At 37.0% G+C, this 22,672-nt stretch overlaps 1 protein-coding gene across 1 annotated transcript in view; it reads left to right on the forward strand.

Moving 5' to 3' along the window:
- pcxb (pyruvate carboxylase b) overlaps window positions 1–14,888 on the forward strand; it is a 178,791-nt gene extending 163,903 nt beyond the window's left edge. The window contains exons 19-21 of the mRNA XM_026268700.1: window positions 7,478–7,726; window positions 10,535–10,675; window positions 12,186–14,888. Coding sequence (XP_026124485.1) covers window positions 7,478–7,726; window positions 10,535–10,675; window positions 12,186–12,437 — 642 coding nt within the window. The 3' untranslated portion in view covers window positions 12,438–14,888. The remainder of the gene's footprint in view (window positions 1–7,477; window positions 7,727–10,534; window positions 10,676–12,185) is intronic.
- The last annotated feature ends 7,784 nt before the right edge of the window (window positions 14,889–22,672 follow it).

Here is a 22,672-nt window from a genome sequence, read left to right on the forward strand (position 1 = left end):
ATGTCAGCATCTGTACTTTCATATTTATCTTCATATGCTGTTGGTATTGCTTTTTCAGTTAGGTATTCACCTAATCTTACTTAATCATGTGAGATTTGAAAGGACATTTAGCTAATAAAATGAGATTACTCTGCAATCCTTTTTATATTTCGACAAAGGGTCAGCGAAGAAAAATGATACTTTTCCCATATCTCATTGGTAAACATCCAGAAACAACTCTTACATTCATCTCTTTTAGAATCCATTTATAAATGCAAGTGCCTCAAACCAAGCACTTGAATATATTAAAATTTGATTCAATAATATTTCTACTTGTTTCATGATTTCAAAACATAATTTTTGTGACCTAATATATTCTAACGCGTCTCACATTTTTTGCCTTCAGTGTGGAAAGGCAAGTGAAATGTCATTAGATCATTGGATTGAATCATTGGGTAATAGTGGATTGTAATGTTATTTAACAAAATACTGATGATTCTGCTGAGAAAGCATCATTTGGAAAAACTACATTTCATTAGACCAACACTTCATAACAGTTCTGAGTTTTGAAAATTATGATCTAGAGCCATACAGTGAAAAGACTGTATCTATTTCTGTGTGTTAAATTCAGTATGACGTCCAGCCTGATGGTCATTGCACACTGAGTTCGAAATGTTCAAATGCGTATTTTCGTATTCGTTATCCTAAAAATTTGACACGCACAGAAACCTTGCACACTGAGTCCGATGTGTATTAATTAATCTGTTGTGAAATAGTTAGCAAAACAATGCTAAATTGAGTCCTTAAGCAGTGAGGATGATTTTGTTGTCCTCTCGCTTCTTAAAAAGAGAAAAAGAAAGGAAATATTGGGTCCATCCAATCCTAAAATATAGAGAGGAAGGAGAGTTCCCTCTCCTTATGAAGGAGCAGCTGGATTATCACAGTCAATTCGAAGTTTACTTCAGGATGTCAGTAGCTCAGTTTGATGCTTTGCTAGCGATACTAGAGGCACAAAAAGAAGAGCACCAATTTGAACTCAGTGTGCAAGGATATTTACAATGTTTTGTGCTGCAAGACGAAGTGGATGAACTTGACAATCGCCCTTCTGGATTTTGGCATTTCACTTGTATGGTGGCTCTTAACTGTCAAAACACATCTCAAAATGCTTGCTACGGATGCGAAAAATGCAGAGAATTGAACTCGATCCAATCTTTTTTATGACGGATGAAAGTTTCGGGGGCAGTGTGTAAAATTCATTGCCACAGCTTGAGGTCGTATTTGTTTCTCAACGTGTGAAAATGTTGCAGTGGCCTTGAGGTCTGTTGCACCTGTTTTGGACACTCATGTTTCATTACACTGTGTTGTAGTTATTTGCTGCATTGATGCATTGTCTCTAAACATTGCGCTGAAAAATATCCTTGTGTGCTACTATTGTTCTGTCACCTGCACTGACTAAATACAAGTTAGCATAAATAAGCTCCCTAATACTGACTTACCCATAATGCATTAAAGCTTTTTAAAAGGCTAATGATGCTATGTCCTTTGACCTGGATATATGTAACCACCACAGCCCCAGGCATGGTCAACATATGTGTCTGTGGGTGTATTTAAAACACACTCTTCAGAATAGGTTGGAAAGTTTCATGCGGCAGAGCCTATGGTGACTCACTCATGCATCCGGGGGTCTATCTCTGCCAATCAGGTCATCCAGATAAACTCAGATAACCAGAAGTGGTGCGTTACACACCACTGGACAAACACTGATAAGAGTGGGCAATCTTCTCCCACAGGCGTACACACAAACACACACTTTTACCTGCACAAACGGGTCGAGATGAGGAAATGCAACAACAGACTTGATGATATGATCAAAACATGTCATGCGCCATCATGGCTGTAAATCTGCAATGGTTTGAGATGTGAAACGAGACCACAGGCTTCCATTTAAACATCTATCACCAAAATATTTGAAGTTTGTATTTAAGTCTATTTAGTGACCAAGAAACAGCCTGAGGGGATAAAATTCTTCACACCTTTCCGCATGCCGTTTTAGTGACGTTAGCAGACACTTCAATTAAACACTGCTACGATCTCAATTCTAAGGGCGATTAACCACTCTATCTTTAGAAGCCCTTCCTACCACACACACACACACACACATATTCCTGGCTTATAAATGGCCTCAAAAGCTGTCAAATTAATGAAGAGTGACTGAATGAAGCGTGGAGCATCTTTGAACTGCAGCCTCTGTGACTAATAGAATTGGTGAGCCCTCTTTTGTGTCTCATGCCTCCGCCAAGGGAAAAGCCTCTAAACCCTTTCCCGGCAATCCTCAGGGAGCTCCTCCATACACTAATCAGCATGTTTTATGTATTATTTAAAATGCATTAGCTTGGCTGAATGTGCTAATAACTGGCTCATCTAGAGCAGAGACACTTCAGCACTTAACCGAGGAAGCAGTGTGATCATGGGAGGGTATGTCACATCGTGTTTAAGATGCATGGAAAGGTCTGGAGAGCCATGGCACTACACACAGATGACGAGAGCAGCTCACAAGACACGATTGTACTTTATATGATGTCGATTGCGGTGCCTGGAAGTGGACCGGTTCTGGTGTCACAATATAAAAAATTGGGCTAATAAATATTAATAAGCTGATTAGTTGCTTACCAATTTCAAACCCTGCTCACAATTTATGAATTGTTGATCTGTGCAGATGTGTTTGAGTTGCATGGGCTTTGTAGGCTTTTCATGTTCATTTGACAATTTGTTACCTGGGTTCAGTTTTACGTTTGCTCCGATATATATTTTTTCAAACCTTTTAAAAATGAAGCAATAAATGAACCATGAGCTATTCTGACTAATTAAGCATCAGAGTACAGTTAGAAATAAAACAACTTTAACAATTAAAATACTCAATACTATAACTGAGAAATCTTGCACTAACTGGATATTTGTTATGTGTGTGTCATAGAAATTTGTTTGCCAAAAAACACCCCAAGTTGCTTCTTTACCCCCAAGATACTGACTGACTGCATCAGTGAGATGCTGCAAGGATTCAGTAGGCCATAAAATCAAGAGCTAGTAAGATAAGAACACATTCCAAAAGCTTTCCTGGTTTCTCATCTTCAGATTAAGATTTGTAAACACAATGAAATATCTGTCTGACTTTGTTAGGGATAAACAACCATATGGCCTCTCTACCATCACAAAGGTTCTTTATCAGTCCAGATGGATCATACTCATCTGCACACTAACTGTGTTGGATGATTGATTGATTGATTGATGGACTGACTGAGACAGGTTTCAGAGGATGTGTGTGAAGGACAGCACTTTTCTTCACATCCCTTTCAACTGTGAGACTGCCAGCCATTACTGTCATAGCCCATAGGCACAGTCCTAATGCCTTGAATGTACACTTCCCCTATAGATACCTGTCATGATTTCACCTCTACAGCAGTGTTGGGGAATAACAAACTTAAAGTAGCAACGCTAGTAACTTCCATTAGCATCACTGTAGTTCAGCTGTTTTCAAAACACAATAATTTCCAGTAATGACCTTCTTTTACCAATGATTGAAATGAATGACTTATTCATATTTATTTATCGCTTTTATTTCTCACATAAAGATTTAAATTTTCTCTATGAATCATTGGGAATTCCAGTTAATTTTAATGAAGGGTTGTTTTCAAATGCTTCCTTTCAGTTAAATGACCATGTAAAATTTAAACATACCGTATTTTTCGGACTATAAGTCGCACCTGAGTATAAGTCGCATCAGACCAAAAATACGTCATGACGAGGAAAAAAACATATATAAGTCGCACTGGACTGTAAGTTGCATTTATTTAGAACCAAGCACCAAGAGAAAACATTACCGTCTACAGCCGCGAGAGGGCACTCTCGCGGCTGTAGATGGTAATGTTTTCTCTTGGTTCATATCTCTCGGTTCATGTCAAATTAATTTTGATAAATAAGTCGCACCTGACTACAAGTCGCAGGACCAGCCAAACTATGAAAAAAAGTGCGACTTATAGTCCGAAAAATACGGTAATTACGTTTAGCACCCAAATTACATTTTATGTGTTTCGTTTGGCAGCATTTTAATATTTATTCAAATAATTTGACACAATAATATGCATGGCCATTGTTAAAAAACTGGGATAATAATAAGAAATGTTTCTCGGGCACCACAAAGCATATTAGAATGATATCTGAATGACCACTGAAGACTAATAATGGCTGCTGAAAATTCACGTATGTCATTACAGTTTTAAATATATTAAAATAGAAAACAGATTTTTTTTTAATAGTATCAATATTTCTTCATATTACTGTATCACTGAATATTCGATAAAATAATTTCCTTAGAGACTTCTTAAGGTTTTTTTAAATCTTATTTTACAGTCCTGTTTCTCATGTACATACTATGTACATATTATAATAACAATAACTATGTAATAACTAGGTACTAACCCTGAACCTACCCCTAACCCTACCCCATGTAGATACCTTGTGTTACCAGAACTTTCTTACATAAATACACTGTAAGTACACTATAAGTACATGTAAGTACACGTACTGTAAAATAAAGTGCTACAAAAGTTTTGAATGGCAATGTAGTTATTATTAATTGAATGGCGCTGTTCATTTGTTGACTCCATAAAATTTTAATGCAATCATGCTGCTTATAGTGTTATTTGGTGTAAACTCATTTGTTAAAATGCGTATCTTAAGTATTTTTTAAATCGGTAACCAGCCTCAGTGTCTCAAGTCAAGTATCACAGTTCTACGAGATATTGTACTCTGGGCCAGAGATGATATAGTGAAGCAGTGCAGTCACATGCAAGCATGCTTATTGATGCTTACACAAACACATGCACACACCTGCTTCAGCTAAAAAGCTGTTGTGATTTTCTTTCATGTTGCTATATATGATCTGGCAGTTAGTGTGTAAACATACTCTCAGTTGGGACAATTACACAGCTCCCTCTGAGGCTCGACTACAGGAAGATGCGTTCAGGTCAGAGAGCAAAATGCTTCACACTGTTTTATGGCTACATGAGTTCCCATTACAGCCCACTGCTTTGTAGTCTTCTGTCCTGTGGATCCTGTGAGGAGAGCAATGGACCATCACGCCTGACGAATTTGATTTGGGCCAGTGAAATGAGTCTCTTTGTTAGCTAAAGTGCATGAGAGTACTCTCAGACAGATGGAGAGCAGAAAAACTCCTAGTGGATTTTCAGACACATAATTAAATGCGATCTCTTTTATACCCATTTCAATGAAAATTTGTCTGGATTTTGCGTGCGAATATTCCTAGAAATCAAAGTATGAGGGGCGCATAAATGTAGATTTCTTATTAATTGACATATTTAGTGGAGCACCACAAAGAACTTAATCAGTTTAGCTCTTCATAAGTCGCTTAATGTATTTTCAAATGAAATTAAGCATCACTCGACTCCTTCTCTTTGTACTGACAGACAGATGTCTGGTGATTTATGGTCACAGAGACTGGTAATATTTTGGTGGCACCTTTTTTATCCAGGCTTATTGATTTTTCTAGGAGGATTGTTTAGCACACGACATCACCCTAGCGATATTTCCAGCCGGGCTATGACAGGACAGAATGACAAACAGCCTAAATGCACACACTTGGATGGGTACAGATGATTCAGGAAAAAAAAAAGAGCAAATCTCATTTCCTTCCAATCTGTGTCAACAATGTCAAATATCCCCTTTCTCCCATCCCAGAAACCAATGTGAGAGAAACAGAAGCTCTCCTAGCAACTTCTCTCGCCTCAGATGTCTGATATAGTAACTGCTATTTTCTGAGTTATGAAATTGCATAACCTCTGACAAAAGTCCATGAACTTTTCCGCAGTTTCTCTGCAAATCACCTGGTAATCCATGTAGCGCTGTTTTCTAACTATACAGCAGAGAGTCTGAGTGCACATGCCAGCAATCTTAGAAAGCGTCTTTCTCCACTGTATGTGTAGCAGCTCAATTTCTCTCGCAGTAGTTTATGATAATGCCAGGGCAGATAAGGAATACATAATGCTATGCTTTAACTTACTATGAAATAAATGCAGTTCAAGTCTTCTCCTTAAACTCCTTACCTTACCTCAGGCTTGGAAAGTTAGTTTTAAAGTCTCCTCACTCCTATTGCATAGCTTTACTGTCTTTACTACTTTCCTTTTTAGGTTTTGTGAGTTTTTCCACATTAGGACTATTGTACATGCACATTCCCTGGAAGAAGACATTAAATGTGGTAGAGACGGAGACCTTTCACAATCTTAAAAAGGATATTCCACTAGAAAATGAAAATGTCTGCAACCGACACACATCCAGTGAGGACTCTGAGATGTGTTACTCTACTGATAAAAAACAAACAGCCTCTCAGTTCTGAGGTATTGAGATTGTTGTATATGAATCATAAGCTTCACAGGACTGACGTAGGAAAATAAATAAATGCCCCTGTGGGATCTCAAGTGATGGAGTGATAAGAAAAAGAAAAAAAAGATTAGAAGTAAGGAAGTACACAAGTGAGCTTCTCTACCCAAAAGCTAGTCTGGACAAATAAGCTTGCATATAAACGCTCAGACGGGGTAACCGACTCCCAGAACCGCTAAAATAAAACTGTAGGACGCATCAAACAAAACTGAGCCCATATGGCCTAAAATCATGACTCAACTGCTATTAAGTGGCGATTTTTTAAAAAGTTAGGTGGGTTGGGACTGCAGGGAGCCTTTTCAACTATTTTATCTGAATAACCAAATCGACTGCTGAGCGTTTTATGAGCTGATCTGTTTTGTTTTCTCTTTCTCTCCTGCACCAGCCCTTTTGTGAAGTCTATTCACTTTGCTCCCATTAACCATCAGAGTGTTTCTCAGTGCAAGTCCAAGGACCATTTTTCAGTTCGTTCTCACTGCTGTGAAACAAAAAGGAGAAAATAGTGTCACTTGGTTGTTGTTGCCTTGCCAACACCAAGAAATCAGCAAGTTTTTGTCTATAATGAGTTGAGTCATTTTAATGGCATATTGATGGTGTGGCTTCTCCTTTGCAATTGACCTATTTGTCAAAGTGTTTCTGCCTTTTTTCATTAACGCCCACTCTGACAGCACTAATGATGTATTTAGTATGTTTGAGCTTGCAAAGTCAGGCACTAGCCAGAAGACAAAAACAGTGTAAGATAGTCAGTGGTGCTATTGTTGGTTCATTTGCTAAATATTTATGCTTTGGTGATGGAATCCATTCAAAATGTGTGTTGGAAATCTCAAAGTTGCATGAGTGATCCCAGAGAGATGTGACCCAACACCTGAGGACTGACTCACATTAGTATTTAGTTCTCTTGTTCTTGAGCTGGGGGGAGCTTTTGGGGTCCATAAATACAAAGATGCCTCTGTAAGGGCATTGCCCCAGTGACAAGCTGCTGTACTCTTAAAGCAACCGCTTTAATTTTTTTTCCAGAGTCTAACAAGTTTGATATGTCTTAAAGGTTCTCAAGTCATTGCCTCGAATCGAAGGACGTCCAGGGGCTTCACTTCCACCAATGGACTTCGAGGCTCTTGAGTCTGATCTTCGGGTGGCACATGGTGATGAAATAACTCCTGAAGATGTGATGTCGGCAGCCATGTACCCTAAAGTCTTCCAGGAGTTTAAAGAGTTTACATCAAAGTTTGGCCCAGTGGACTGCCTTAACACTCGCCTGTTTCTGGATGGCCCCAAAATCGCAGAGGAGTTTCAGGTGGGTCACAATAAGCCTTATGTCAGCAGACTTCAATGATGTGTCTCTCTTATATTTTTATCCAGTTCTGCTCATACGTTTACATTGCACTTGCAGAATATGCAAAATGTAATTTATATATATATATATATATATATATATATATATATATAGTACTGTCCTGCTAAAATATTTAGTAGTGTCCTGATAAAAAAGACTTTTTCAGTGTTTAAGTGCTATAATTGGGTCTCCAGTGCAACCCAGAAAACGTGAAAAAGAACAACCCAGTAATATATATATATTTTATATTTTTGTTTTTGTTTGGGTGAGGCTTTTTCTGCAAGCTTGTGTAAAAACTAACATGTCAGAATTCGCTCCCTTCATGACATAGAAGGGGGATCTTATTATAATATTATCACCTTTTGATCTGCAAGTTACCACCCATAGCACCGACCACCCACAAACTTGTGTGTATTTGACCGTTTAAGCGCAATAATACATGAAAGAAAATTTAGTTTAGCACGCTTACACTGTGTGAAATCCACTTTCTGTGCTTCGGACGTGTGCGCTCAGAAAAGCATATATCAGAAAAATGTAAACTAATATGGTTCAAAACGCATGATTTTAGCACGATAGACATGATCATCAAAACTAAACATGTTTTTAGCAGAGTATCTGATGTAGCAGATGTGAAGGGACACCACTATTCTGGAAAACGGGACACAGAGAACCAGCTCATTTGCATTTAAAGAGACGTACACAAAAACAGCGTTTTTCTGCTTCGACTCAAAATGGGCTTTTCCAAATTAATATACTGTAATAAAGTAGTTTACAGTATTTTGAGCTGAAACATCAACGGACACATTCTGGGGACACCTAACACTTATATTACATATTGGAAAAGAGGTATAATATGTCTTCTTTAAGTGATTTCACATAGTAGTCATTTCCACATACACTAGGCAAAATAATAACTGAATTGATCAAAATTACCCTGTTCAAAAGTTTGAATACCATTGAATCTTTAAAACTGTGTTAAAAAATTTACATCCTTACTTTTGAGCAGGATGATGTGTATATTTTTTGTACTTTGTTAAAAGATCATTTTTAATTTAGTACTGTCCTTCAGAAGCAACATAAAATAGTTAAAAATTTCCCAGAAGTATATGTATTTAAATTATTTATCCTAATTTAAACCAATTATCCAATTCACCCACTCCAGATCTTAATGCATCTTGTTGCTTTCTTGGGCATAAGTAAATGTTTTCACCTTTTATAATAGCTGTGTAACAACACACTGAAGTAAGATTCAAGGGTATGTAAACTTTAGAACGGGGTCCTTTTTTATATAAATTCAGTTATTATTTTGTGTTGTGGACAAAATGTATTTATCTGTCATGTGAAACAGTATAAAAAAATAACATGCAATTTTTATGATCCTTCTTATTTGGTTGAAAGCATTAACATTTTGCATATCCTGCAAGGTAAACTTATTATGTAAACTTATTAGCAGAATATGTATTTTTCACTGTGCCTTATTTCTTGTACTAAGTTATTTCAACTATATTTCACCCTGTTAAATTTATAACACTATGGGATTTGACCTTTTAAGCTTTAGCCAAGAGCCTGGCTGCTCTCTCACCAGGAGAATTGCAAAATTAGATTTCCTGTCCTCAACTAGCCTCCACTTTCACAAACTTTATTAGCACACTTTATTGTGACCGTGGTTGTAAAATTGATTAGCATAGTAAGATTGAATAGCATGCCTCTTTTATGTTCAAAATATATTACTTTGAACATCTAGGCTCTCTTTGTGAAAGTGTTGAGAAGTCAGATAAAGCATAAATTATGTTTTACAGCTCTAATTTAGCAGAGTTTAACATTGTAATGTTCAGGTAGTCTACGTTTTTTAGCTTATTCTATGCTCGTTTGAATGAATGAATGAATGAATGAGGCATTTATATAGCACTTTATTGTGTATTGCTGTACACCCAAAGTGCTTTACAATCACATGGGAGGAATAAAAAAAAGTTTCTGAATAATCTCAAACTGGTGTGGCTGTTTCTCTATCTAGCTGTGCCCTACGGTGTTTCTAAATGTGTTGATTGGAGCTTAGCCATGTGTTTGGCTCCTAATACCCAGTTCTGAGTGAAGTGGGTGTTACCTGGCAGGCATGAATGTGTCTCGGAGTCCTACTGCAAGCTCCACGAGAACTGAGAGCACCAGATGCAGGACTCGCATAGCTGATCACGCTCCGAGACAGAGCCAGAGCCAGACAGGAAGTGAAGCGAACTCACTTACAAAGTCATTTTACTTTGAAAATGCATCAAATCTGTTAGATCGACTTTGCATGCATTTCTTAATCGTCTTCTGGCCTGATTCTTCAAACCAGGTCTCTCTGTACCCTTTGAAACTGAAGCAGATTTTCCTCGGCTGACATGCTTAATCATACATTTCTCAGGGACTGAAGTTATTTGGTGTTGTGTTTCTCCACCCAGTGGAGCTGTCCAAATGAGATGTTAGTCGTGGCTGATTAGCGTAGATTAGCATGAGCTATATTAAGCTGTCACTGAGGCGAACGCAGGCGCACCCGAAAATAGCATTCCATCCACAGCCAAAGAGCACATGGTATAGTCCTAAAGCATCCCAGAGGCCTGTGCCAATCACTCATCCATAAATGTAGCTTTAAATTGTTTTTTCAGCCTATTGTGCACCAGTCTGATTTTGTTTGTTTTTTTAAAGCACAATCACACTGCATTTCATTTTTCATACCTACAGTAGATTGTTTTTGCTCTGTTTTTACGTGGCTTTGGCTCTTTCCTCTCACAGGTGGAGTTGGAGAGAGGGAAAACATTGCACATCAAAGCCTTGGCCTTGGGTGACTTGAACAAGTCTGGTCAGAGGGAGGTGTTTTTTGAACTCAACGGCCAGCTGCGTTCAGTCTTGGTCAAGGATACCGCAGCAATGAAGGTAACTGTTCGCTGTTTATTTTCCTCCCTAGATTGGTTTGTTTCATCACTGAAAAGCAATTATCCTGATGCAAACAGTACACTCAATCATTCAGACGTGTTTTGCGAATGTTCCCTTTGCTCTCTCGAGGTGTGAATAATTTCTGTCATAAGCTAAAAATGATCTTGCTCTTGCTGTCATGGGCGTTTATCACATAGAGGCAGCGGTGTTAAAAAAACATCTTTTAAATGATCAGGAAGCACAATGTATGCTTTCATTACAAGTCAATAATGCTGTGTAGGATCTTCACGTCAGCCACGGACACAGCCATTCTAACTGCACCATGTACTACTTGTAAGAATGTAATTTGGCAGATTATAGCATGATTTGACAGAACTGAAGATCTCACTTTCTTTGCCCACACATAACACATCATTTTAAAGATGATTCATTCATTATAAGATATTCTCTCTGGTAAACAAACATTCAAATAGTCCTAGCCTGGGAAATGGTTTCTTCTCTTTGTAGATGCTCTTTTTGTTTATTATTGTCTTCTTTGGCTTAGTATGGCAGACTGATGATGTTCAAAACACACTTAGTGTCAGATAAGTCAGAGCGATGACACTCACTCAGCATATGCTCAGCAGAGCTCTCCTTCTGCCAGAACACAGCTAGCAAGAGCATTTCTCCTCATGACATAAAGTTTGTTTTTGTGGCTCCAACGTTTTTCTTCATTTGCCTAAAGTTTTGGTTCCTTTGAAATGAAACTTAAAACTGAATTATCTCCAGTCCAGACTGTTAAATGTTAACATGAATGACATTGTCCCTGGTTTCTGCCTTATTTATCATGGCTATGAGGTTATGTACAGGCAACAGGAGTTATGTAACTCTAGTTATGAAATAAATAGAGTATCACTTATGAATGAATTGATCAAATATGCAATATATATATATGGTCACACTTTATTTTAGGGTCCAATTCTCGATATTAACTAACCATTAACTATGACTCTTGCCTCAATTAACCCCTTATTTGCTGCTTATTAATAGTTTATAAGGTAGTTGTTAAGTTTAAGGTATTGGGTAGGATTATGGATGTCATGCATTATATGTACTTTATAAGCACTAATAAATAGCCAATATGTTAATAATAGACATGCTAATAAGCGACTAGTTATTAGTGTGAATTGTACCCTATACTAAAGTGTTACCATATATATATATATATATATATATATATATATATATATATATATATATATATATATATATATATATATATAAGCAGAAATAATGTTTGTTTGAGGTGTTCTCTTTTTTGAGTGAGAGTGGATTAAAGTTAATATTATTTGTTTTTGTAAAAAAAATCTTTATCATTGTTAATATTTTAATGGTCGTTTTACTGATATATGTTTCTAACAGCAGAAGATGACTGTCAGTTTGAAAAGAGTTGCGAGGGAAAAAGTGAAAAATGTCTGCGTTGGCTCTGGTCTGCCCTGTAATCATCTCATTCTGCTTTCTGCTCCACCAGGAGATGCACTTTCACCCTAAAGCCTTGAAAGACGTGCGGGGACAGGTCGGAGCTCCCATGCCCGGTAAAGTGGTGGAAGTAAAGGTGAAGCCAGGTCAGAAGGTGGAGAAAGGTCAGCCTCTCTGCGTCCTCAGCGCCATGAAGATGGAGACAGTTGTCAACTCGCCAATCTCAGGCATCATATCCAAGGTGCATGTCAATGCCGACAGCAGCCTGGAAGGAGATGACCTCATCCTGGAAATAACCGAATAAAGTTTAAAAGCTACTGAGGTTAAAGTTTTCTTTTCTTAAAAAAAAAAAAAGTTTTAGAAGTGATCTTGTAATTTGATGGAATGATGGTGTTGTAATTACTGATGATTTTAAGATTTCAGAGACGATGTTCCTAACTCTTCAGAGCTTTCAGAATAAGAATATATTTTTTTTATGTTTTTTTTTTTTTTTTGGTCTGTTATTTAATTTAAAATAGAAGCATACAGGGGATGCATTTATAGCTTGTAACCAGAAACTCCTGAAGCCTTTGTGATTCACTCTTTGGTATTCAGTTCGAGCTCTGTTAATACACTGAGGACAGTGAATCCAGGGAATCTACTTGCAGCCCCGAGGAAGGGAGGACAAATTATACCTACATTACTCACTGATCTTTCCAGTTTATTTTATTTTTTTAAGATGAATTAATAATATATTAAAATTAACAAGGTTCATTATGAATCAAAATGACAACAGCATTTTTATGAGTATGTGTACTGCATGTGTGTGTGAGAGAGAAACACTGCAAGTTGAAAGTTTGAAGAGGAATGGCAGTTTCATATTAATATCATGTTAGTGGAGCGTAAAATCAATTTTAAAATGTCTGAAATATTAATACCAGCGGATATTCTAGTAGATGCACATTAAGCAGAGTGTCGTCATTCATTATAACGTCATTCTGCACATCTTTCCAAACCAATACAGTTCACAAGTAATCGTGAACTTGTGTATATAGTCAAATGTATAAGAAATCAACAATAATCAAAACCAGCCATTACTCTGCACTAGTTTATTATAAGGAATATGAGTGTAGCTAATGCACTGTGGTGAATGTGTGTTATAATGTTTTTGAAAGTTTCCACACAACAAATTCCTTATGATTTCTTTTTCCTCTCCTTCATCCTGCTCTTATTTTTAATTAATCTATCACCTTTGCACCACAGGAGCACTCAGGTTTGTGCCGCCACTATAAGTGAACAGCAAGTCATTACACAAGCAATAATGAAGTAAACAAATGCAAAACGTGTCTGTGGGGCAGCGAAGAGAAGCTTCATTTTACAAATGCTACAGAATGTTTTGTATGCAAATGTAATTGTGTAATATGTTTACATAAATCCCACTCAAAGGCTCAAACAATGTGCAAAATGTTTAAAACCATTTTAATGCAAAAGAGACTTTAATTATGGGTAATAACTGGTGCCATTAATAATGGAAGAGTCATCAGTCTGTGTTATTAATTATATGCTGCACAAGATATTTCCTACTTGACCTTGAAATAAGCCTTGATTATAGTTTCACATAGAAACCACACTGTGACATTTCAAGGTGGATATGAGCTGAAATTGGGATTCGCGATCGAAAATCCGGATTTTAGGAATATAGGGTCTAAAATAGAAATGGTCAGACTGATTAAGAAGTTGATGCAGCCCGATGAGATCAGAGGACAAGGGTGATTGTATGTTGAGCTCATGGATGCATTCAGTTTTTCTGATTGAATCTTTTGCCTGGCTTATCAACGGCTTAGAGCAGAGAGATAGAGCTGTCTTACATTGTGATACAATTTCACAATGGCTTTTCGATATGTCATATGCTTTGCGCATGGTTCTCATAAATGTTGAGCTTGTATTATTGTGTGCTTTCGAAAAGAACCTGTGCAAACAGTCTGAATGCATGTATAATAGCGTGAATTTGTGTGTTATGCATATGAAAGCCAGAGACGCATACAGACACCCACGTGTTACCAGGGATACCAAAAGACACATGCAAAATGAACTAGCGTTCATAGAAGCAGACGAGTTAAACATAACATTTCTTTATGGGGTTATGTATTTTTTATAAATGGCACTGTTGGATGGTTACTGCCATGTTCTGACGTTTACAAGGGAACAGCTCAACCAATAAGAAACTGTAAGGTTCTTTCTGGAACCAACAGCTTGTGGGTTTGATGGGGATTGTTTCTGTTGAGCTAACAAGACTACAGTTACTACTTCTATAAAAGAAACTTCATAATTATCTTCATAATCACAAATATTGCCTTTCAAAGGTTTGTGTGTGTGTGTGTGTGTGTTCTTTTGAGATGATTACTGTTTAATTTGTAATTCATTGTAAACTCAAATTCTGTGTGTGGGTGGAAAGCTGAGAACATTTGCAATTCAGTCCTTGAGTCTTTCAGTAGAGGATTTCACTACTGAAGCTGAAGAAGTAAAGCTCCAAATGCTTTAGTTTAATCATTTCATTTGCGATGAAAATGAATGTTTTTTTTTTTGTCTGAACTGTGTATTTTGATGCCATTCGGTTTAAGTTGTGCATTCCATTTACATAATTTTATTAATGTTTATTTTGTTTCCTGCTTATCCTAGATTTTAAACTTCTCCAGATGGTTGTTGCTTTGATGTAATCATATTAGAGAAATGTTTAATAAAGATAGATAACAAATTAAAGAATTACAACAAAAGATATCTCGTGTGAGCTCTTTATTCATAAAAACAGTTTGATGGACAATGATTTGTGATAGTGTAAGTGAATTTAATGAGCTAGTGTACTCTGTACTCACATGTACGCCATTAGACAAAGACTATGCCTTTTAAAAAATACAGTAATTTTAGGTACAGCTTTGAATATATAAAAGATGTTAATGCAAGGACAAATGAAGGTGATGGTACATACTCCATATGAAACACATGCAACAACCTTCCTTGTATTTTGGAGTAAATATGGCACAGTAATGTTGAATAAATCTTGATTTTAATGCATGATCACTGATGCATCACTAAAAAATTAGCTCCTAAACTCACTTTTATACAATTATTACTGTAAATATTTCTGTTCTTTCATCTCAAAGCCAGATGTTTTGTTGTTAGCATACGCTTTGGAAGCACATGACCTGGAGGCTGCCATGTTTGTTTATAGAACATTTGTCATGTGACTGATCACTCGTCAAATGCAGCAGACAAGGGGAACAAGTCAATTTCATGCCTTTGAGGGCCCTCTAAAATCTGTTGCAGCTAAGACATTTACTATTTTAAAGAATCTTTAGTTAGGAACCCATTCTCATAATTAACTACTTGTGTATTAGCATATTGGCTGTTAATCAGTAATTATACAGCAGATATTAATGCCTTATTCTGCAACACCATATTCTAGATCATTTAACTCTACTCCATACCTTAACTTAACAACTTCCTTACAAACTATTAAAAAGCAGCAAAATTGGAGTTAAACACAAAAGATTAATGAGAATTGGTTTCACAAATTAACATGTTGCCAGATAAAGGTTTGTGGTTTCTATTGCATTTTGCTTGTTAAATATCTACCTTTGTTGTTATGTGTGTACACACACACACACACACACACACACACACAGTGGGTAAAATAAGTATTGAACAAGTCACCATTTTTCCTGGTAAATATATTTCTAAAGGTGCTGTTGAAATCAGATGTTGGTAACAACCCAAGTAATCCATACATAAAAATAAAACAAAACAAATAAGTTCATAAATTAATTTATGTGTAATAAAATAGAATGACACAGGGAATAAGTATTAAATAACTGATATTAATGTAATACTTTGCCCAAAAGCCTGTGTTGGTAATGACAGCTTCAAGAGGCCTCCTGTATGGAGAAATGAGTAACATGCATTGCTCGGGTCTGATTTTGGCCCATTCTTCCACAGAGTCTTTAAATCTTGAAGGTTCTGTGGGTCTTTTCTATGAATTCTGTTCAAATTTTCTATTGGATTCAAGTCAGGTGATTGGCTGAGCAATTCTAGCAGCTTTATTTTCTTTTCTTGAAACCAACCAAGAGTTTTCTTATTGCTAAACTTATTTGTTTTGTTTGTATGTATGGATTACTTGGGTTGTTACAGACATCTGGTGAAAATTTCAAATCAGCAACACCTTTGGACATATATTTACTGAGAAACATGGTGACGTGTTCAATACTTATTTTACCTGCTTATATATATATATATATATATATATATATATATATATATATATATATATATATATATATATATATATATATATATATGTATAAAGTGGGTAATACACACACACACACACACATTGAACTCTATGGAACAATGCATCATGTTACAGTGTCACTTTCAGCACCTCAAAGTTGAAAACACAATTTACCAGACAGTTCACATGTTGTGGGTGATGCCAACTAGATTATCGAAACCAGATAAAAGAGAGACTGATTCCCAAGTCTTACAACACAAGGTCATGGCCATATCATGACATTTAGAGAAAAGGAATGTGCTTGCTGCCATATATCAAAGCAATAACAAGGACTTTTCCTCTTTCATTCATCTTTCACTACATTATAGTTTACTGAATGCACTTCCTGCACTCTTGCAATGTGGCAACCTTATAAAATAGTCCTCCTATGATGCTATCTGCAACACTTTCATGTGGTGGTCAAAGCCTTGCATTGAAGTCCTGATGTGAGTCATGTGAAAGGGCTGTAACAGTATAATGACAACATCTAGTGAAAGTGTGTAAAAAGCTTACCTCTACACTGTACAGAATGATCATTATACATTTAAAATATACATTCACCAGCCACTTTATCAGGTACACCTGTTCAATTGCTTGGTAACACAAATTGCTAATCAGTCAATCACATGGCAGCAACTCAATGCATTTAGGCTTCTAGATGTGGTGAAGACTACTTGCTGAAGGTCAAACGGAGCACCAGAATGGTGAAGAAAGAGGATTTAAGTGACTTTGAACGTGGACTGGTTGTTGGTGCCATATGGGCTGGTCTGTGTATTTCAAAAACTGCTGATCTATTGGGTTTTCATGCACAACAATCTCTAGGGTTTACAGAGAATGTTCCAAAAAATTATAAAATATATGTTGAACAGCAGTTGTGTGGACAAATATGCCTTGTTGATGTCAGAAGTCAGAGGAGAATGGGCAGACTGGTTATAGATAATAGAAAGGCAACAGTAACTCAAATAACCACTCATTACAACCAACGATATATAGAATACCATCTCTGAACACACAACACGTTGAACCCTGAAGAAGATGGGCTACAGCAGCAGAAGGCCACACCGGGTGCTGCTCCTGTCAGCTGAGAACAGGAAACAGAGGCTACAATTCACACAGGCTCACCAAAATTGGACAATAGAAGATTGGAAAAATATTGCCTGGTCTGATGAGTCTCGATTTCTGCTGTGAAATTCAGATGGTAGAGTCAGAATTTGGCGTAAAGAACATGAAAGCATGGATCCATCCTGCCTTGTCTTAACAGTTCATGCTGTTACTGGTGGTGTAATGGTGTGGGCGTATTTTCTTGGGACACGTTGGGCCCCTTAGTACCAGTTGAGCATTGTTTAAATGCCACAGTCTACCTGAGTATTGTTGCTGACCATGTCCATCCCTTGACTACAGCAGGATATTATACCTTGTAACAAAGCTCAAATCATTTCAGACTGGTTTCTTGAACATGACAATGAGTTCACTTTACTTTAATCCATATGAAAACAACGCAATGTCCGTTTTTCACGTCTCCCTTCATTATATCGAATGTGACCACGCCCCCGCGCTGAACGCGCTATTCAGATTCAAACTGAAGCGCGCGGCTTGAATACACCCACACAGAAGAAAAAGCAGCGAGACTGTTCAAGTTTTTTAGTTTACTGTTTGCTTCGCGATGGGAGGAATAAGACATAATTCACCCCCAAAAGATGCTAACGTATTGTTTACCATGAAGTCGTGTGCGGTACAACCAATCAAAACTATGTTAGTTGACCAATCAGAACACAGTATGCTACCGAAAGGTGGGGTTTAAGGAAACTGAATCTTTTGAACAGCTTAGCACGAACCGTTTGGGGATCTCTGAGAATTTAGGTAATTTTAAAATGATATTTTGACAAAATGACAATGTTTTTTAACCTTGGATGGATTTAAACCTAATGTACAGGACTTATAAACAGCGATAGGAAGCTTAGAATTTTCATATTACTGGCTCTTTAAGGCCAACCAAGGGTAAAACCCTCCTGAGCCATTCTCCTCATCAACCATCCTGCATTTTTCTTCACATCCATTGCGTTCTCCACATTCCTTGAGCCCCTTCATCTTGTTTGGCAACAATATACAGAGCAGGAAAGTGATGGAGAGCCACGGGCTGTACAAAGCCAGAGAGAGAACAGAGGAGAGGTGAGAGGAGGGCTGGATTAGAAACAGATTTTGCCCGCAGGTCCTGCTCTGTCTCGCTCTGCAACTCTCCTTCATCTGTCCAGATAGAAGAGATGGACAGTTTTTCTCTCCCTTCCCTTAAAAGGTTAAGTTCTCTTTACCTTTCCTCATTGTCTGAGGCAGTCTGTCCTCTCCCAGAATCTCACTCTCATCTCATTATTCTTCTCTTTCCCTTTCCTTCTGCCTTTTGATTTGTATGTATCATATGCAAGAAATCAACATATTGCAGTCTCTCTTCCATCTGCACACATATAAACACGCTTCCATTCAGACAAGCACACAATGTTTTGTTTCTCAGCAGTGATCCTGGACTGGAGAAACAAAGCTGTACTCAGTCATACTGACTTATAACGCAACGTGGCTGGGGTGGGGGTTGGGGGATGAGAAAACAGTACTGAAGAAAATAAACCTGCTATCCAAACACATGTTTGATCAAATACAATGCTGGAAAAAAGGGGGGTGAAATACCTTGATGGATGAGAGTGGAGAAAACATTGAGGAATAACCCTGAGAAATAGCAGATAACATTTGGTGAAAGAAAGAAAATAAGAAAATAAGAAAGAAATACTCTATACTTTTAATGTGGAGTGAGAAAAAATATATATATCCTTGAAAAAAAGCAGGCCATAGCAGCAGATAAAAGGAACAACCAAAGCAAAGATGAAAAGTGTATATTTGAATCCATTTTAACAGCAGTAGTATTAATGATTCATGCAGTATTATTAATGATTTGATTATAAAGAATTAAATGCCAATATAATGACGTTTGGATGCATGAATGGATGAATGCGATGTTGAGATGAATATCATCACACAGTATAACAGTATGACTTTGAAATGTGTATTGTGAAAAGCGTACAAATTTGAAAGAAAATAAAATGTACATGTACTGTATGTTTCATCAAAGTTTAAAGGGTTAACTCAGCAGAAATTAAAATTCTGTCATCAATCCTTATATCATTCCATCATTCCAAACCAACAATAGTTTAATTCGTTTAAACGTATGCATCTGGTAGATCCTTCTATCCGAACTTTGCAATGTGCATTGACTTACATTCCCTTCACATTTACATTTTATCAGTCTCTTGCTTTCTACAGGCTACAGGAGCTACAGGAATGTGACTTATACATTTTCTATACACAAATGAATATATCTTTAAGAAGACAGCAAATTATTAAACTCAACCATACATGCTTGACACAAGACAACAAACCTCACTCATTCCCTGGCATCAAGCAAGGGTCGGAAAACCCATTAAAAAATACGTTTAACACAATGACTGTTTGATACATTTACAAAATGTATAGTTTCATTCGATTAATTGGAATCATTTGAGTTGTTTCAAAGTCTTCTGAAGCCATTCTACATCATTGTGTGACTATTTCGTGACATTTTCCATGCTTTCGCATTCTTTCTGAAGCTTTCTGAAACCTCAGTCCCCTTTCACTGAAATTGCATGGGGGGGGGGGACGACAAGTACAATTTTTCAAAATCCTCCTTTTGTGTTCCACTGAAAGAAACTCGTACAGGTTTTAGAAAACGACATGAGAGTGAGTAAATGATGAGTTTTGGGCAAACTCCTCCTTTTCTTCTTCACACCCATCTGCTCTCACTTTGTTGTATTGCATCATTCTCTTTCTCTTGCTGGTCTCCAGAATCTGTCTCATCCACACCGCTGCTCGTGTCCGTTCGCCCTTCTCGTTTGTCTTTTTCCATCTTTCTCTCTGTTTTATCTCGGTGAATGCATCCCTGGGGCTGTGTAGTCGCAAGGACAGGTGGCCTGGCTGTGTGTGTGTGTGTAAGTGTGTCTGTTGGTGTATGCGCCGCACACAGTCACGTGTGAGTGTGTATGTCATCTCAGCGGTGGGTCCTGAGGTTCTCACGGTGCCCTTTCATCTCCAGGAATGTTCTGTCATTCCGTGTTTGTGTCTGCGGCCCCCCTCATGCTGTCACGACGCGGGGGAGGAGAAGGGGATGGAGAGAGAGAGAGAGAATGAGGGAATCATTTCCCAATTTTTCTTTACTATTTCAAGCCCCCTTACTGAGCAGTAAAGCAAGCTTCTTCTGTGTGAACCGTTTGAACATTTGAGGGCTCCTGATGTCAAATACATATAGATCTATTTATAACAATACTAAGAAAGGGAGAAAGAAAGAAAGATGGAGAAGGGAGGCCCTTTATGAGTCATATGCTTATTTTACTGTCTCCTCCTCCATGCTGGTGTGTATAAATACTGTGCCCCCCTTGTAAAGAGCACGTGGACTCGCTCTCCCTAAACACCACGCAACCTGTGTGCAGCTGCTCTCTGACTCATACAGACACACAGGCTCTGGTTTATTCATCCGTTAAACGAACATTCACTGATTCGGTTACATCCCGTCTGGTCGCCAGCGTTTTAATATTACAGCGGTAATGTGTGTGTGTGTGTGTGTGTGCTGTGTGTGGGGGTGTATTTGCCGTTGGCTTGTCTAAAATGATGATATGACGTCTACAAATGTCTATGTGTGATTAACATTAGAGACACCCTGCAGTTTTTTCTCGGATTTTTTAAAATGTCAGCCTTACACGTTTTTTAAGAAAATGTCATCTAAAGTATGGACTGAAATTGTATATTAAATCGAATGTTTAGAACTTGTTTAGAGCCCACACATGTGACTCCTGCCATACATATTAATTTAAGAATTTGACTCTTAGTGGTGTGTTGAAATTAAGATACACATTCATTCTACCCACCGATGTAAGTTCAGTGTTCATTTATGTGTTTAAGCAGTGTCCAAGTTTAAGGCATATAGAACACTTTCAACACGTCAAGAAAACTACATTTACCATTCAAAAGATTATTCTTTATTTTTTATTTTTTTTGGTAGAAATTAATACTTTTATTCAGCAATGACACATTAAATTAATTAAAACTGACATTTTATACAGAATGTTACAAGAAATTCTAATTCAAACAAATGCTGATCTTTTGATCTTTGAATTCTTTGATTCATCATTCATTCAAGATTTTAGAAAATGTTTAATGGTTTCCACAAAAATACTAAGCAGCACAGATAAAAATATGAATAATAGAATAGAATACAATAAAAAAACTGATAATTTTAAATTGTAACAATAGTTTACAAAAGTACTGTTTATATTTGACAGTATTTCAAAATCAAATATGCAGACTTGGCGAGTACTTTTTCAATATTATGAAAAAATGACTGTACATTTTAATGGTTTTAGCATATTTTAACACTACACTAGCTATCAAGTCATATCAAAAACATACAAACATTTTCTGCTTGGTTACTACTAACTGTTATTTTAATAATATTATTAAAGGTAATTTATCCTGTCCATTATTCAAAGCCTTTGTAAACACCACAGTAATCATCAAAAAAGGGGAAGCATAACTATCTTCAGTGAGTTGAGTGCTCACTAAAGCATTCCTATTCATTCCGAGCATTTTGATTTAGTTTAAGTTGATATTTACAAATATTTCTCATTTTTTATGTAGGCTGTTGATTGATTGATATTACATGGGTAGTTATAATAAAAATAAAAACCAAGCTGGTGCCCTTTACACAGTGCACACCTCAACATTCGACCATGACCAAGTGCCTAATAATGTGAACTGAAATTGCATTTCAAATCAGTTGCATGTTATGCCTGTATTTATTCTTATAAGGCACTCTAAGAAGCTATACTGTGGATCATTCCTGCTGAGTGATAACAGATATTGTAATACAGCAGCTTGTTACTGGGGCAGTACACTCATTTTTGTCCCTAAAGGGTTCATAATAGTAGCATAAGAGTATGCATTACTATTTTGAGGTTATGTATTATTACTTTAAGGTACAGTAGGCCTACTAATGTGCATTCTTTGGGGGGAAAAGGTACAAAGGTGTCTCTTTGAGTGTACTACCCCTAAAGGTACAACACTGCACTTTTTTCTGACAGTGACATACAATTTGAATGTTCTCTTTTATGGATCAGTGGATAGCCTACAGTAATAGATCTGTTATGTTCGGGACTCTTTTCCAC

The sequence above is a fragment of the Carassius auratus genome, chromosome 7, assembly GCF_003368295.1.
Source record: "Carassius auratus strain Wakin chromosome 7, ASM336829v1, whole genome shotgun sequence".
In the NCBI taxonomy this organism is placed as follows: Eukaryota; Metazoa; Chordata; class Actinopteri; order Cypriniformes; family Cyprinidae; genus Carassius; species Carassius auratus.